The sequence below is a fragment of the Ambystoma mexicanum genome, chromosome 6q (assembly GCF_040938575.1).
Source record: "Ambystoma mexicanum isolate Mex_15411 chromosome 6q, UKY_AmexF1_1, whole genome shotgun sequence".
Taxonomy (NCBI): domain Eukaryota; kingdom Metazoa; phylum Chordata; class Amphibia; order Caudata; family Ambystomatidae; genus Ambystoma; species Ambystoma mexicanum.
The window spans coordinates 929,059,995-929,078,116 of NC_090937.1; the positions used below are offsets into that span (position 1 = coordinate 929,059,995).

The window sequence follows — 18,122 nt, forward strand, 5'->3', positions numbered from 1 at the left end:
TCGATTAATACAAAGGTTCCACCGGAGATTTCCGAACAAGCCAAAACCCCCGGAGGGAACAACCCTGGGAGGGGCCTTGAGGGGGGGTACTGCCATTATGCCTACCTCCAAGGAGCCAGGTCCGACCCAGCAACCCCAGAGGCAGGCATCATTCCCCCCAGGGAAGTGCCAGCGGGCCCAAGCTGGGGCCCTTTGGACACAGTCCTGGCGCCTTAAGCGCCAGGCTCATGTTAGACCCCTGTCCTGGCGCCTTAGGCGCCAGGCTCATAAAGCTAGACATGTGTTCAAGTGTTTTAATGCCTTAGGCGCCAGGCTCATAAAGCTAGACATTTGTTCAAGTGTTTTAATGTGCACTTACCTGATGCAGACCATGCTGCTACATCCAGGCCCTCTTGAGGCCTGAATGGAACTACTTTACCTGTGGGACTACTTTCCACCTGGGTGTGGTCAGGGAAGGATACATACCTGATCGGTGGAAGGATACATATCTGGAACTTCTTGCAAAGCTATTTAAACCACGCCCGATCAGCAACTCGCGCTTCGCGTTGTTCTTCTCCTCGCAGCTGGACGCTCACCGTGTCAGCTCCTGCATCTGGACTTCAGCCACGCCTGTCAGCATCCTGGGTCGCCTGCAAGGGGAGATAAGAGAGAATTGGAGAGAAAGAAGACCTTACCTGCTAAAGCTGCATCACGGAGACATCACACCGACGATCCTGAAAGTGAAGACATCATTTTAAAAGCATTTCGCTTCGATCGCTGCAGCGCTGAATTTCACTCACCTTCCCTGGGCGCCTCCAGCTTCAGCAGCGATCATCCGGATCCGCACCCACTTCCCTGAGCCTAGACAGAAAAAGAGAAGAAAACAAGGTGAGAGAAGGAAGGGAATAGGAAAGGCTCAGTTTCCTTCTAAGACTTACTTGTTGGGTCATTCCCATTTCATTTCGGGTCCTGCCGCTTCCTGGCATTCCGGACCCCGGCCCCTATGGGGAAAAAAGAGAAAGACATTGAATGAGCGAATGCAAAGACATTACCTGAACGCTCGTCCAGAACTTACCTGTCATTTACTGGAACTGCACGTTTCACTTCGGGTCGGCGCCATATCTCCGGCATTCTGAACCCCGGCCCCTAAGGGGAAAAAGACATAAGCATTAGCGCTTGCTGCAAAAGACAATGAACATTATTATTAAGCTTGAACTTTTGAACTTGCAACAGAACTCTTACAACACCTCACCTGAATAGTGAAGCTTATTTTGATCTCCCATCAAACCTCAATCCAGTGAAGTAACTGGGTTTCATCGCGCCCCTGCATCAGAAGCAGGATGGAGAACTCATCCTTCCAGACCCTAAGGTGAGACTTCACGGGGAATCGTGGAAGGGTATCGTGGAGGGTTGGAGGGAGCGGGAGGCTTGAGCATTATTCCGTCAGTAGGTAATACTCCCTTTTCACGCACAGGGGAATATTCCTGCGAGCCAGGAAAGCCAGAGTAGAGGGGCCCTTCCTGTCCATCTTCAGAGTCCTGCGCTTCACCATTGAAGAAGCATCAGCACTTGAAAGCCAGACCTGCGCCTCCGTGGGAATCAGGTGAGCGTGACACCAAGTTATAATTCTCATCCAATGTAATGACATGACTGTGAAGATACCTGTTAGCATACAAAGTGAGGTACCAGGAAGGGTTCTGTTGGGTAATGACCTGAAAACTCTTGGAGTAGTGTCACATACCCCCAGACCTCCTAGTAAAAGGTTACAGGAGCTCACCAGACCTGCAAGGGAGAGAACCATGAGAGGTACTCCCAAGGAGCTGATGAAGAAAGATATCACTCCTACTCCACTGGAGTTACAACTTGCTATCACTGAACAAAAAGAAGCAAAGGGGAAACCCAAGACTTCCAAGAAACAGCCAACAGCAAGCACTCCAGTGCTTCCAACAAGGACCTCCCCTAGGTTGTCCAAAGTTACACCTGTAACTCCACCTCCAGCTGAGGCTGAGAGGGAGTTACAACCCTGTGTGGTTGAACTAGACTCTGAAGAAGAGCTAGTGGAAGGCCAAGAACTCATTGGAGATCTGGATCCTGTTGACCATCCTGAGCTGCAGTCGTTACTGGCAGAAGGTGGACCCAACAGGGCAGACTTCAGTAAGGGACAGAGAGAATGTCCAACTCTGGAAGGTCTTCGCCAACAGGCAGCTTCTCAGGCTGATGGGCAAGAGCCTGGGAAGTATAGGTTGCACTGTGAAGATGGCCTCTTCTACAGTGAACCAACTGAGTCTGCACCTGGAGACTACAAGCGGCTTGTAGTACCCCAAGAAAACAGACAACAGTTCATGCAACTGGCCCATGAGATTCCTTTGGCTGCTCACTTGAGTTTCAAGAAGACCAAGGAAAGGCTCTCACTCTACTTTTATTGGCCAAAGATGGGGGCTGAGGTAGATATGTTTTGCAAGAGCTGCCATACCTGCCAGACTTCTGGTAAGGTTGGATCCAAGAATGTGGCACCTTTAGTGCCTCTCCCAGTTGTGGAGGTCCCATTTGAGAGGGTAGGGATTAACATTGGTGGTCCCCTTGATTCCCCCAACCTCCTCAGGCAACAGGTTTATCCCTCTTGTAGTAGACCATGCTACTAGGTACCCTTGTAGTAGACCATGCTACTAGGTACCCTGAGGCAATTCCTATGAGGACTATTACAGCTCAGGCTGTGGCTAAGGCCCTCCTTGGTATTTTTACCAGGGTTGGATTTCCTAAGGAAGTAATCTCTGACAGGGGGTCAAATTTTATGTCCCACTACATGAAAGCCATGTGGAAAACCTGTGGAGTTTCTTACAAGTTCTCTACCGCCTACCACCCTCAGACAAATGGGTTGGTAGAAAGGTTCAACAGAACCATGAAGAGCATGATAGGTGCTTTAGAATATCCCCTTAAAAGAAAGTGGGACGTTCTATTGCCATGCCTTCTCTTTGCTTATAGAGAAGTCCTTCAGGAGGGAGTAGGTTATTCTACCTTTGAACTTCTTTATGGCCATTTAGTCAGAGGTCCATTGGCCCTGATTAAGGAGGGGTTGGAGAGTGCTCCTTCCCCCAAGCCAGTCAGAGTACTGTCTATGTGATAGGTCTCCGGAGGAGAATGTCACAAATGATGGCAGAAGCTAGTGATAACCTGAAAGCTGGACAAGCTTTGGTCAAGCATTGGCACGACCAAAATGCTAACATGGTTGAGTTCACTCAAGACCCGCTAGTTCTAGTTATGATCCCAACAAGGCAGGGGGCCTTGCAAGATAAATGGATGGGACCCTTCTAGGTTGTGGGTAAACTTGGAGAGGTAAACTATCTGGTGGACTTGGGCAATCCCAAGGAGGCCCCCAGAGTCTTCCACACCAACCGACTAAAGGCGTATGTCTCCAGGTCTGAAGTAGGTACCTTGCTTCTAGCTTCAACAGAAGAGGAAGAAGAGAGTGAAGCTCTCCCTGATCTCCTCAGAGGCTTACCCTTGGACGAAAAGATTGAAGGAGTAAATCTCTCTTCAAATCTGACACCTGAGCAACAAGAAGAGTGCAAAGCCATGTTAAATCAGTTTGCCTCTCTGTTCTCACTTTTACCAGCCTTGACCCCTTGGGGACAGCATGATATAGTCACTGGTGACTGTCTGCCAGTCAAAAGCAGAGGATTTGAATGTCAGAGAATGTAAGGACCCACATCAAAGGGGAGGTCAAGAAGATGCTTGATCTCGGGGTAATAGAGCCCTCTACTAGTCCATGGTCTAGCGCAGTTGTGTTAGTACCAAAGGCAGGATCCAAAGAGTTGAGATTCTGTGTGGACTATAGAGCTCCTAATGCAGTCACCAAGACTGTGACCCACCCTTTGCCAAGGACAGATGAGTTGGTGGATAGACTTGGTTCAGCCAAGTTCCTCAGCACATTTGACCTGACGTCAGGCTATTGGCAAATAGCTCTGACAGACCATGCCAAGGAGAAAACTGCATTTTCTACCCCAGTTGGCCTATACCAATTTAAGGTTATGCCTTTTGGACTGGAAAATTCACCTGCTACATTCCAAAGGATGGTGAACCAAGTTCTGAATGGGATGGAGGACTTCTGCATGGCATACTTGGATGACATTGCAGTATTCAGCCAAACCTGGGAAGAACATGTGAACCACTTAGGACATGTTTTGCAGGCTCTTGGACAAGCCAATCTGGCCATAAAGGCAAGTAAATGCCAGATTGGACAGAGTAAGGTAGTCTACCTTGGGCATGAGGTAGGAGGTGGAGAAATAAGGCCTTTGCTCAGTACGATTGAAGCTGTGCAAAATTGGACAACACCTACTACTCAAACCCAGGTGAGAGCCTTCCTAGGCCTCACTGGGTATTACAGGAATTTCATAGAGAACTATGGGACCATAGCTTCTCCACTGAATGTAATCTCCTATCCAAAGTTCCCTAAGAAGGTCAAATGGAACGAGGAATGCAATCAGGCCTTTGAAAACCTGAAGAAAGCTCTTTGCAAAGCACCAGTATTGAGAGCTCGTGACTACCGCCAAACTTTCATTGTGCAGACAGATGCTTCTAATGTAGGTATAGGTGCAGTCCTTAGCCAACTGGATGAGAAAGGTAGGGAGCACCCCATTTGCTTCATCAGCAGAAAGTTGAAGGTTCCTGAGACAAGGTGGGCAACAATAGAAAGAGAATGTTTTGCTATTGTGTGGGCTCTGAAGACGTTTAGGCCATACTTGTATGGTTCTACTTGTGTCATTCAGACTGACCACCAATCCTTGAGATGGTTAATGCAGATGAAAGGGGAAAATCCAAAACTATTGAGATGGTCAATCTGCCTGCAAGGGTTTGATTTCACCATTGAGTACAGGTCAGGGTGTCACCACCAAAATGCTGATGGTCTCTCTAGGATGTATGTCATCGACTAGAGGTATGATATTCATCCAGGAGTGGATTAAATCCTCCTGTCCCTTAGTCTGGGCGGGACGGGGGGGCGAGTGTTAGGGAGAATTCTCTGTAAAGGCTAATTTCCCAAACCTAGTGAGTCCCCCAGCAGCTTTGCTGGATTTTGTGGGGTTTATTTTTTTCTCCTGCTAAGAGTGAGACTCCTTTTCTCCCACTCTTAGACATGATTTGAGGTGTTCCTTTGACTTTGAATGTGTTTTATGGGCTATGGGGTCCTTTACCCCATAGGGCTTCATGTGTTTTTGGTATATGGGTTACACAGCACCCTCTGTGCCGTAACCCAGGGGTGTCGTAGCGACCCTCAAACATAGACTCCATACCCTGGGACTGACTACTGTCTCCCAGGGCATGTAAAGTCACCATTGGCTTTACTAGTCCCAAATTATGAACAGAAACCAGTACAAACCATCATATTGTGGACGTACTGGTCGGGACAATTCGATTGCCCCGGGGTCTGTTGTTCGAGGGGGCACGTCTCCGTCCCCCCTGATCAAGTTTTGGCTGGTGGCAGTGGATACTACTTTTTATATTCGACCGCGAATATATCTCTATGGGATTTTCCCATTGTTCGAGGCTACCACTTTTTAATATAGCCTCGAACATACCGCCGGTTTATTAAATTAATATAAAATCACCGGTTGGTATTTTTTGCCGAAACTCGGTTCCAAAATGGCATTTGTGTTCGCTTGTGTGACTCCAACCCAAGTCGAGCCCTTTGTTCCACTTTTTGGCAGGCTTCTCCACAGAAGCCTCCAAAAGTGGTGCCACTCTGGAGGGGGTGTGGGAGGGGGTTTAGGCAACCTGGACTGAGTTGACTTGGCAACTCAAGTCGCACTCTTGTGTGATTGGCCCAAGTGGTGAGCCGCCTTGCTCACCAATTAGCATGTTTGATTGACAGCTAGGCTGAATGAATGGGGGTTTGCTGCATAAAAGCAGGACTTTGGGGACTGGAACTTCAGAAGTCGCCACAGGACCTAAAGAATCCGAAGAGGGAGAAGCTGAGCCGACCTGCAACGACGACACCACCGGTGGAGCCCTGCTGAACCGTCTCACCACTTTTCCCGACGACAGAGGAGATCTGCAGTCCGGAGAGTCTTCTTCCTTTGACTGGTGGGGATAACCAGTTTGTCCCTCTTCTCGCCTTCCAGGATCATCTCGCGGCCGCCTTGCCTGTGCCAAGCACCCCGGCAACCAGGATACCACAGTTTTTACACCAACGCAAATAAAAGGGCCTTACCTTTTAACCGGAGAACTTCGCGGCTGGTTTCTTCCCTGGCATTGCAACGACCTTCAGCTTTCCCCCATGTCGAGACCATCTCTTACTCTGGACGATGCCGTGACTTGCACTTGCTGCCAGGAACAACTGCCCCCGCTGGAGGATCCTCTCCACTTTGAAGATACTGTGTCCGCCTGGCCTCCCTCGCAACGGTCTGTGTGGGGTGACTCTTAAAGCTTCCACTTACCACTTGGGTTGGCCCTAGGCTGGCAACTGAACTTTTCTGAGCTGACTTAATTCTTTTCTGAACTCCCTGCAAGACTTTTCAAGACTGTGTGATCTTGGGCGCATTGGTGCTCTGTTCTCTCAAAGAGGGAGCCTGGCCTCTGAACTTTTTGCTCACAAGTAGACTTGATTTTCCTGCCTTGCTGGGTGCTTCTAAAGTATTGTGTTGTGTGCTTTACCTAATTTCTGCCTTTTTCCCTCCCTTGTTCTTAACTTATTGGAGTGCCATCTTTAGTTAAGCGCTCACTTCTGTCTGGAAATAAGTGGTGTTAACTAAGACTTGTCTGATAAGGAATAAGGGATGTACATCTAGTAATAGTGACAGTGTGTTGAATTTACTTACCTCTTTTTGTGCTAGTGTAAATTACAAGTGTGTCTTTAAATAAATAATTATATACTTTTACACCAAAGCTCTGGTCAGTGTTTGCTTGTACTACTGTGTCTCTGTACCTATTGTGTATACTCTGCATACTGCCTAAATCATCTTGAGAGAAGTCTGACTGCTCAGCCACAGCTACCAGGTAAATCTGGGTGGTATAGACTGCTACCAATTGGGTTTACTGCCAGCCAACTGTAGTCCTAAATCTTTTGCAGTGGTCCCTAAGGGACTTCACAGGTTTCTGCCTAACAGAAAGTGTGCTCTCCGTCCTGCTATCAGTGCAGGGGCACGTTGATTGATGCGGGCTCGTTGCTGCCTAGTTACTTCACTGGCAAGAGTCCAACAGGTAAGTATAATGAGCCTTTTGAACAGTTCTCTAACTTCGTTCCTTTCCTTCCTTAGATGATGGCCGGCGTCCGGGGATGGCGACGTGCTGCTAAGATGAGTAGCGCTGAAGGTGAGTGAGTGCGCGATGCGACCCTTTCGTATTTGTATTGAACTGAGTTCTTTTTCTGTGTCTTTTAGGTGCTGCAACGTTTTCAGCGTGGATGCCGGTTATGAAGAAGAAATGCAGTGAGTAAGCGCGGTACGCTGCGCCTCTAGATGTTTCCACACTAACCTGGAGTGTCTTTTCCCTCTTGCAGATGGATGAGAAGTTCCAGAGACAGAGTTCCCCCAGAGCGGCTGGGATTCAGGTAAGCGTTTGAAGCTCGTACAGTCTTTAAAAAATAAGCGAAGATTTGCTGAATGCTTACTGATGCCTTTTTTCTGTTCTTTTCCCTTTTCCTTAGGAAGCAGCGTGCCGGGATGGGAATGACACAGCCGAAGATGCCCGCAGAACAGAAGGAGCGATGAATGATGGGCAGAAGCGCCGCAAGGTAAGGCTGTTCCTAACGGTGTTCTTGTTCTTGCAGGAGCTGAGCGCGGAAGAAAGATGCAGGCCTACTGGAGACCGATCCGAACACGGTGAGTGTCACGCTGCAGGTGCAGAAAACACAAAGCATGTTTCTCAGCCTGGGCGTGGCTTAAATAGTCTCTGGGTATCCCAGGTGTCTCTGGGCTGAACCACACCCAAAAGACTAGACTGCACATGCAGTTCTGGGAACCGAAATATGTGGGGGCATCCATCTTGTCCCCCATCAATGCACTACAAGTCCAATCCCCAATGTTATCCTATGGGAGTGAGTGAGTCTGGTGCCACAAGCGCCAAATCTGACTCCAAGTGGGTCTTTGGAGGGATGGAGAGGCCCTTGAGGGCCATGTAGGTGATCGTGGCCTGGCTCCAGCCTGACATCTTGGAGGGCTGGGGACATGAGGGGCAGGAATCATGACAGAAACTTACTATTGGGACAGTATATGCTCCATGTGCTCCGGATATGTTTTTTTAGGAAATTAGATGATCTTTTAGAGGAAATGGAGGAGAGGCGGTTATTTTGGGTGGATACTTTAACCTGGTGATGGATAGTGACCTGGACAGGAAGTCAGATTGCAGGTATACTAGTGGGAGGCTAGGTGAAGAATTGAAACGATTTGCTTTTAAATATGATCTGGTTGATATTGGGAGGGTTCATCATCTAAGAGACAGAGAATATTAATTTTATTCGACGGTGCATAATTCGTATCCGAGGATAGATTTCTTTTTAATTAGTGATAAATTAGTGGATCAGACGTTGTGTTCCAGTATTGGGGAGAGATGTATTTCCGATCATGCGCTAATAGATTTGAAAGTTAATTTGCATACTATTAGTAGGAAGAATAGATGGAGAATGCAAGCCAATTCTCTTAGTGACCCCTTGATTAATGAAGGACTAGATGTCTTTGTTCAAAAATATTTTGGGGAAAAAATACTGGATCAGCAGACGTTAAGATTGTATGGGACTGTTTTAATGCTGTTTTGCAGGGGGAATTGATTTGTAGAACTTTGCATGGTAAAAAAGGTAGAAAAGAAAAGATTGAATGGTTAGAGAAGGAAATTGTGGCCTTACAGAGGAGTTGTGCGCAAGTGGAAAAGGATTGCATGAAACATAAATTGAACAAATTAGAAGAAGAATTAAAGATACTTCTGCAATCACAAGCAGGAAAGAGCATTTTTTATACAAATCAACTTTTTTGGGAATTTGGAGACAAAAATGGAAAACTTCTGGCAAATAAGCTTAGAGGACAGATGGCAGACAAGTATGTTTCATCAATTGAAAATGATGTAGGTGAAGTTTTTCATAAGAGTGATATTTGTTAGGAGTTGGACTGTTTTATAAAGAGTTATAAAAGGAGCAGTTACATCCTAATGAATCACATTTGCAGTCTTTTTTTAGTAAAATTAACCTTGCAGGGGTACGGGGTGACAAAAAGTTGATTCTTGAATCTAGGATAGATGTAGCTGAGGTTAGTAACGCTATATTGCAATTAAAAGATGGTAAGTCACCAGGACCGGATGGGATTGTTTCAGAATTTTATAAAAAGTTTGTTGACCAAATATCGCCAATTTTGTGTGTTCTCTTTAATGATTATTTAGATTCCGGAACTGTATGTGAATCAATGACTGATGCTGTGATTATTGTCATTCCTAAGCCTGATAAAGATAACAAAAAATGCAGTAATTACAGACCAATTTCATTGTTGAATGTGGACTTTAAGATCTTTACCAAAATATGGGCAAATAGGCTTATGGTAAATATGGGCGATTTAGTGGATGAATCTCAGGTGGGTTTCATTCCTGGAAGATCCATATATGATAACATCAGGACTGTTTTGAATGTCATTGGGATGCATCATAATAAAAAATCAAAGGGGGTCATTGGGTTTTTTGATGCAGGGAAAACATTCAATAGGGTTAATTGGAAGCTTTTGTAATACACTTTATTAAAAATGGGCTTTGGACCAACCTTTATGCAAATTATAACATGTATTCATTATGAGGTTAAAGCCAGGGTGACTATGAATGGATTAATGTCAGTCTTTTTCATTATCCAAGGGCACGCGACAAGGGTGTCCTCTGTCACCTTTTTTGTTTGACCTGGCACTTGGACCGCTGGATGCTTATATTAGGCAATGTGGAGGAATCAAAGGTTTATGTGTTGGAGGAGTAGAAGTTAAAGTTTTGTCTTATGCGGACAACATGTTGGTCCTATTATCTAACCCAGAACAATGTGGTGTGGTTCTGAAACAGATGTTTGAGGAAGTGGGTGAGCTTTCGGGTCATAAGATCAACTGGGACAAAACTGAGATTTTCCCACTGTCTAAAGAATGTAGTAAAGACATTCTGAAAGTATGGAAGTGCAAATGGTCGCCTGAATGGGTTAAATATCTTGGTATTTACATCATTGGTGATTTGAAGAAAATTATGCAATATAATATTGATAAACTCATCGATAAAATTGTGTATCCTATAAGAAGATGGGAAATTGTGTATCCTATAAGAAGATTGGAAAGACTTCATTTATCATTGTGGGCAAATATAAATGCGATAAAGATGATTTTGTTGCCAAAATTTTTATATATAATACAGTCCATTCCTTTTTTGATTTCCAAAAAGCAAGCTTTGCAAATTGAATTTCTTTTTCAATGTTTCCTGTGGGGGTTGGGCAAAAGGCCGCGGATACCGAGATATATGTTGATGCAGAGTGTGGAAGAAGGTGGTTTTGTTTATCCGGATTTGAATAAGTACTGTAAGGTGTTTCTTCTCAAGAAGGGAACTTATTATTATGCAAATGATGATTTTAAAGGTGCTATCTGGCTGCGCATGGAGAGGGAGGTCTGCCGTCCGTATCGTTTGAATAATCTTTATACTATGGGTAATATGTCTGTCAATAGATTAAAGTCAATGGTGGCAACCAGGCGGACCATGCAGTTATGGTTTGAAGAGAATAGTCAATCATATGGCTTTAGTGAGGATGCTGCTCTCTGGCATAATGAAGTGTTGCAATTTAACAACAGCTGTCTGATATGGCAGTATTTGGTGCGGAAGGGGGTTTTGACACTGGGTGATGTATCGGAAGGAGATCGTCTTTTGATGTTTGAAGAAATACAGGGGAGGTTTGGGTTGCACCAAAGGGAAAGACGGAAGTATGAAGAACTGTGCTCCCTGTTTAATCTCAGGAAAAGCATGATTGGTAATTCCTTAGACACTCAACCCGCATTGTGTCAACTGCTTACTGGACAGGAATATTCAGTGTGCACATTTATGAACTTTATGCAATTAGAAAAAAGCATATTGTGGCATGGGATAAATTGAGAACGGTATGGTCGGATGATCTAAACATGAACTTCACAGATATAGAATGGAGGGGTATACTTAGGGTGAGTGCCAATGTCGGTGCTGATTTGAACTTGCGTCTGATTAGACAGAAAGTAGTAGGTAGAGTGTATTGGACACCAGTTAGAATGTATAAACTGGAACTACAAACAGATAATTTATGTTGGGGGTGTGGAACTGAAAGTGGCACCCTTCTACATCTTCTCTGGAGTTTTTCTAGAGTTCGAGATTTTTGGAATTATGTGGTTCATAGGTTTAATTTGATTTTAGATGTAGTTTTACAGAGATCGGGTGGGAATGTTATTCTACTTCTACATCGAGATAGATGTAACCGGTCTTTGTAATATAGCAATTGGATAGGTAAGGCTTTATTAATAGCAATAAGGCTGATCCTTCGGGTTTGGAAAACTAGGAAGAAGCCAAATGTAGAAGATTGGTTAGTAGAATTGCGTACTTTATCGAATTTTTAGAAGCTTTCATTTAAGGCAAAAGAAAAGGATGAGGTGTATAATTTATTGTGGGTTGTGGTTACATATAGGGAGTGGGTACATTCTATGAAATGAAAATAGATGAAAATGAAAAAAAAGAAATTTCTTTTTTTTTTTTTCTTTGGGGGTTTGGTCTGGTGGTGTTTGTGTGATGTTGGTGTTTGTGTGTGTGTCTTATATTGGATGTTTTTCAATTATTGTATTTTGATCTTTTATTGTCAACATTAATTAAAAGGTTTCTTAGTATGTCTAGGGGGTAACTTGATTGGGATGTTTGTATATTGATATGCAATTTAGTTAATTGATTTTGAATTGTTTATTTGATTGTTATTCATTTCTGTATTGTACTACTGTGTAATTTATTGGTTGACGTACTAATAAAAAGATGTTTTAAAAAAAAAAAAAGAAGTAGGAAGACTGAAGGGTCCTGCACTACCCAGGGAAGAAACCAGCAGCAGAGAAAACAAACGAATAAAAGGTGCGCTCCTTAAAACCCAAGCAGGGTCCCACCTTCCTGGCTATCCGGCCCACTGTCGCTCTGTACAGCGAATTCGACCAGAGGAGGGGTCCTGGCTTGCAGTTTGGGCGAACTGGTTGGTCCCACCAGCTCAAGGGAAGAGGTTTCCTGGAGGATCGTCTCTGTCGTCGGATTCTGAAGATTCGAACCTGCAGCAGGGCTTCACCGGGCGGTTCAGTCGTTGTAGGGGTCCTCTTCTGTCAGTTCCTCGTTGGTTCTTTCGTTCCAGTGACGACTCTGCTCTTCCAGTCCCAGAGACCTGCTTTTTATGCCGTTTTCCCCCATTCATGCAGCCTGGCTGTCAAACACAGCAGAGTGGCTGTCTTGGCAAGGACAGTCACCCAGCCAATCAAACAGGAGTGCAACTTGGGTTACCTGTTGTTACAATTGGTGCAGAAAGGTCTCCGTTTTCATTTAACCTTATGCTTATCGACGTTTGGTCATGTAGAGCTTTTATGGGATTCAGAATGTTCGCTGGACAATTCCAATTCTTCAACTTCTCCCAGAGTTTTTCCCGATTGATGCCATCAAAGGCTTGCTGCATGTCGATAAATGCAAGGAACAATTTTCCTTTTCCTCGCAAGGTTTCTAACTTCAGAAGATTCAGTATGGTTAAATTGTTTTCGATTCCAACTCCTTTCGTGAATCCAGTTTGTCTGATATCATTTAATTCAAACTCGAGGGCCCAAGTTGAGATCTTTTCTTGTAGAAAGGTTGCGAACACTTTTCCTATGGTGTCCAATAGGGCAATTGGACGATAATTTGCGGGGACATCCCTACTGCCTTTTTTGTGGATTGGAACAATTATTGCCTCAGACCAGGATGATGGGATTTGCCTGGATTTCGCTATTATCTCGAACAATTCGCCTATGAAAATGGCCCATTCACGAGGATGTTGTTTTAGCATCACATTGGAGATGCCATCCGGGCCGGCTGCTCGGGAATTTTTTAGCTTTGCTATGGCGCTTACTATGTTGTCTACCGTCTCCTTTGTATGCCAGGCTACATCCACAGAGTCAATTTCCGCCTCCTTAGGCTGATCATTGGATGAGAATACTTCTTGAAAGTGACGCACCCATTTCGCCTCAGGTACTCCATTTGCCATTGTTGTTGCTTGATTTGAGTAACCTTGGTTCAGAATTTTCCAAATTTCTCTGGTGTTGTTTGTTCTGATCAAGGAGAGCATCACCTCCCCACGTTCCTGATCTCGCTGGTGCACAAATGCCTTTAGCCAATTTCGATATCTTTGTTTTCGTTGTTTAATTATTTTTTCTGCACTATTGGTGCCGAATCTGTTTCGTAGATCTTTTAAGCCTTTTCTCAGTTTCTTCTTTTCAATGTTCAGACTCATGCTCCACACATGTTTGTGATTTGATGCCAACAGAGGGTTTCTTGCCTTTGCTATATTCGGCTTAGGAAGAATGACTGGATAATTTATGAAATTTGAGGAGACTTTATTTTCATATTGAATTCCATAAGTCAGTTGCTGGATCTGTTTTATGTTCATCCTGAGTCTATTTCGACCTGGATTTACTTCTAATTGAGTACTCGCTGTGCCACTCAGATATCTGCACCGTGGTTGCCACAACAATTTCAATGGGTAGTGGTCGCTATTGTTCGATGGCGTTATCTGTAAGTTGGTTATTTTATGCATCACATTATTCGATGCCCAGATGTAATCCAGAGTTTTTTTTAACCCCATGTTTTGCCACGTAATTTGTGGTGGGGAGTCACCAGACACGTTTCCATTTACCATGATACAATCTCTGGATTTCATTGCCTCTGACCATCGTGTTCTTCTGGAGGAAGACTTCTGATCTTCATCGCGGCAGCAAATATTTTTCTGTTGATTTCCATTGAACCACGATATGTTAAAGTCACCACATATAATTATCCAGAGATTTTGAAGACGTCTTTGTTCTTTGTCAATTATTGTGGTTATTGATTGGATAAAAGTCCCAGTCGTAATCTTTGCAGGATTCCAATATACATTGAATAGCAGCAGGTGTTGAGGTGGGTGTCCCACTTTTCCAGCTCTTATGGTTGTTCTTATCAGCAGAGTCGATTGCACATATCCGTTTGGATTTATTGACTCTGCCACTTCCCAACTTGTTCCTATTTTTATTAACGTCAGGAGGCCAGAAAAAGGACGTCCTCTTGTATTTTTCCTTGCAGGGTTTATCAAGATTTGGTATCCATCCTTTACAGGGGGATGGCACATCCAAGTTTCCTGCAAACATACTATGAAGTTGTCTGATAGATCCACAGGGAAATTGTTATATAAATGGCTAAAGCCTCTGGTGTTCCACGAGATCAAGGAATTAACAGTGTCCAATCCGTCATTGTCTAGTTAATATTTTTTTTCTTCTTGCACATTGATCTTGTTCTTTCCAGATATCGAATTTGAATTCAGATACTTTCGAATCTGGTCACGCCGTTGTCTCAGGGAACTCTTTGTCTCGTGCCTGTCTGAGCCGTCTAGAGCAGTTGATTTTTGCGGCTGGAAATATTCTGAAATTTCAAAACCGAGACATAAGATGTCATCCTTTGCCTTCATCAATAGCCTTCTTACTGCGTTGGACTTAATGTGTAACAATACACAGTCAACTCGTTCTTCCGAGATGTATTCCACGATTTGTAGATCATTGGAGGTGATCGTCCGTAGTAAAGGTACTGAGTGCAGTAAACGCATTACGTTACCACGGTTCAGATTCACATCAGTATCATCTGCTAACACATTCACTAGTTTTATTTTTTTTGATGAGAAAATATATTTTGCAAGTTCCCATTGAAACCAATGCTCACGTTCTTTAAGGGGAAAATCATCCCCACCCTCTTGTATGGATTGGACATAGAATCGCCGGCCTGAGACCTTGACTGGGACTACTGCGAGGGACGCGTGTGACAAAAAGCTCTGAGGCTCCCTCTGTCCCTACCAATAGCAGCCCTGCAATATGAACTAGGTTTAAAATCCCTGAGGGCAAGTGTAGAATGGAAACTGTTGCAGCTATATAGGTTGATCAAATGGCCACAAGAAAATAAGTTGTATATGGACCTAGCCCAAGAGGAAGCGTATGGGTCAAATATCTTCATTAAACAACAGAAGCTAAAGGTAGAGCCTATCTTATCTTTTTATGTCCTCAGTCTTTCCATTAGTAAACCTCTCCTCTCGTTATTATAGATAGGGAATTTCAGATATAACATTTCAGATGTCATTTTCAAGGAGGCCCTATTGATTTCCCAAGCAAGAAGTTTCCTTAATTTGGAACCTGCAATAATCATTATTGCAGTGTTGCCTATCTTTAACAATAACTTGTTCAGTAACAAATAGTGGTTCAAGATACTCAGCGAGCGTTGTTAACCAATATAAGTATCATCAAACATGACAAATTAATTTGCAAACAAGAGAGCTGGAATTCTCAGGCTTCCCAATTTGGGCAGAAATGATCATCATTGGGCAAGGGGCACTACCAGGTCAGATAGATAAAGGTTAAATAGGCAAGGTGCAAGTACGCAACCCTGCCTCAGCCCCGTATTTGTGTTAACTGGGGCTCCTAGTCTCCCATTAATATCTGTGATAAACTTAGGACTGTTCTCCCATCCAGACCCAAAGGTCCTCTATCCAGGTGGGCAGAGGAGGGCCATCTCTTTTGGATCCCAGCCCTGGGGGGGGACGAGGGAAGGAGGATTACCTGGGTATGGGAGCCCAGCATTGTCTTAGTGGGAATACCCTAAGCGAGATGCAGTATTCTGACGGGACAATAGAGGAAGTTCCAACGCCTTCATGAGATATGTTGATTCCCACAACTCTTATCCAGGTGTCATGACCTTTCATTCCAGCCCTGTCATTTATGACCCAAGAGGGAGAAAGAAAGAAGTAGGTTGCCCAAGACAGGAAAGGAAGAAGACCCAAATAAAACAAGAAGAAAGTCCTTGTGTTACGATCCATTCAGCCTCTACTTGTACAAGTTACAAAGAATACTCTCAAGACCCCTGTTTTGGCAATCAACCCACAGACTTAAGGAAGGGGGCAACCATTTCCTTCAGTAAAGACAAGATTAGAAGATTTTCCTATACTCAGTGTCAACTCCCTAAAGAAGTAACAGGAACACAGTTTAATCTCCAATCCCATTACACTTCACATCCCTCTTCCTCGGCTTTCACAAGTCATTTTCATTCACACCCCACCCCTTCCCCCCATTTCCAACAAATACTGAGACAAGGAAGATGCAACTAGGATCAGTAAAGATTACCCATAGAAACAACATGGGGAAAGTAAGGGAAACCTACTATAGAAAGAACTCAAGTTGTCCCACTAATAGAGTCAGGCAGGGTCAGGCTTTTGATAATGACCACTCACGCCTGACTCCACTTGACAGTTCAAATATAAAAGGTTGTGGTTTTTAAGAGGAGAGAGCGAGCTGGGGACGTTGTCTTGACCAGAGAGGCCCAGGAGAAGAAAACAGCAAGACCTGAAGCCTGGAGGAGGAAGTGTGCTGAGACCCTGGCCCAGTGTTTGGAAGGGACTGGTTGCTAGGGAGCCGTGTCTCCAAGGAGCCGGTTCGAGGCACCCGGCATCCTGCTGTAGGCGGTGGGAAAAGTGCTCATTCACTTGGGACTTGTGCCTTTCTTAAGGGTGTCTGAGGGACAGGTGGTGAGACCCTGACCTCAACCTCGTGTATCCAGAGGGACTGCTCATCAACGCGACGCTGCCCGTTGAGTCTCGTGTCAGTGAGAGAGAAACTCGAGAGCGTGCTATTGACTGGAGTGGAGCGGGAGAAAGACACAGTTGTTAAAGTGGCACGAAGTGGGAAAGCGAAAGAAAGCTTGTAGTGGAAAAGTGAGAGAAAGTTCGTAAAGCAGCACACAGCAGTAAAGTGAAAGAAACGAGAGGAAGCTAGTAAAGCGGCACAGAGCGAAAAGGTGAAAGAAGCGAAAGACAGCCTGTAGAGCGGCAAGGCGCAGAGAAGTGAACATGTGGAAAAAACAAGGAAAGCGCAAGTGTGCACGACAAAGCAATGAGAGTGCAAGGAAAAAGCCCAGCGGCGCAGACGGAAAGTAAAGATATTGAGAAGGTGGAATTGTGCATGAGAAAGCAAGAAAGGTGCAGGTGTGCACGAGAAGGAAGCAAAGGAAACACAGGAGAACAAGAAGGGGTGCAGGAAGCACCTGAAGGCCGAACGGTTAAGAAAGAAAGAGCAAGGAATAAAGAGAGGGGATACAGATCAGAACTGGCATATGTTAATGAATGTGAGGAACAATCTGTGATGACACTCCCAAGGGCAAGCAGACCCAAAGACATCTGGGCCCCGTTCAGAGTATATTTATGTGTGTTGGGGTCGGCCGAAAACAGCCCCACGAGGCCAAGAAGTGCATCAGATTTGTAAATTGTTTAATGTGACATAAGGTTGAGTAACTCATCTCAGACATGACTGTTTGTATTGTGGTGTGTTGTTGCAATGACGTGTACCACAATCAATAAATAAAGTTTAAAAAAAAAACATATATTTTAACCAAGTATACTCTGGTTTTGCATTCCAAATGAAGTGTTTGTGAAAAAGTATTACATTCATTTAAATGTGCCAAGCATTGCTTATGTAAAGTGATACAAATAGCCTACTTATGCACTTTGTAAAGTTATTTATACATTTCTCTTGCTGTTCTCTCTTTACAGACTTCTCCACCGGGTCAGTAAAGGACTAGCGGAGTGGTATTTCCAGGACAGTAGGGCAGTTCTCGCAGCATGCTGCCACCTAGCAGTAGATAATATTGAGGTATGATAAAAAAAAGTAATTCCCTGCTTATATGACGTAGGTTATAGCTCACAGTTGTTTTAGGGACATCTGGTGGTGAACAAACTATTTTACATCGGACTAAGTGTTGTGTGAACACTCCTCCCTTTTAGGCATTTCTGTCGTGATTTGCTGAAGAGTAAACATTAGGGGTTGCATTATGAGTTGGGCAGTATTCCGGTGGCAAATCAACCTGAATACCGGCCAACGGGATTACCATTGCTGCCACTTTTTTCCTGCACCGCC

At 44.4% G+C, this 18,122-nt stretch overlaps 1 protein-coding gene across 3 annotated transcripts in view; it reads left to right on the forward strand.

The window, feature by feature from the left end:
- Positions 1 to 18,122, forward strand: part of WDR17 (WD repeat domain 17) — a 2,439,098-nt gene that overhangs the window by 1,739,983 nt on the left and 680,993 nt on the right. For all 3 annotated transcript variants that reach the window (XM_069631441.1, XM_069631439.1, XM_069631440.1), the window contains one exon: positions 17,759 to 17,858. In XM_069631441.1, the coding sequence (XP_069487542.1) occupies positions 17,759 to 17,858 (100 nt within the window). The remainder of the gene's footprint in view (positions 1 to 17,758; positions 17,859 to 18,122) is intronic.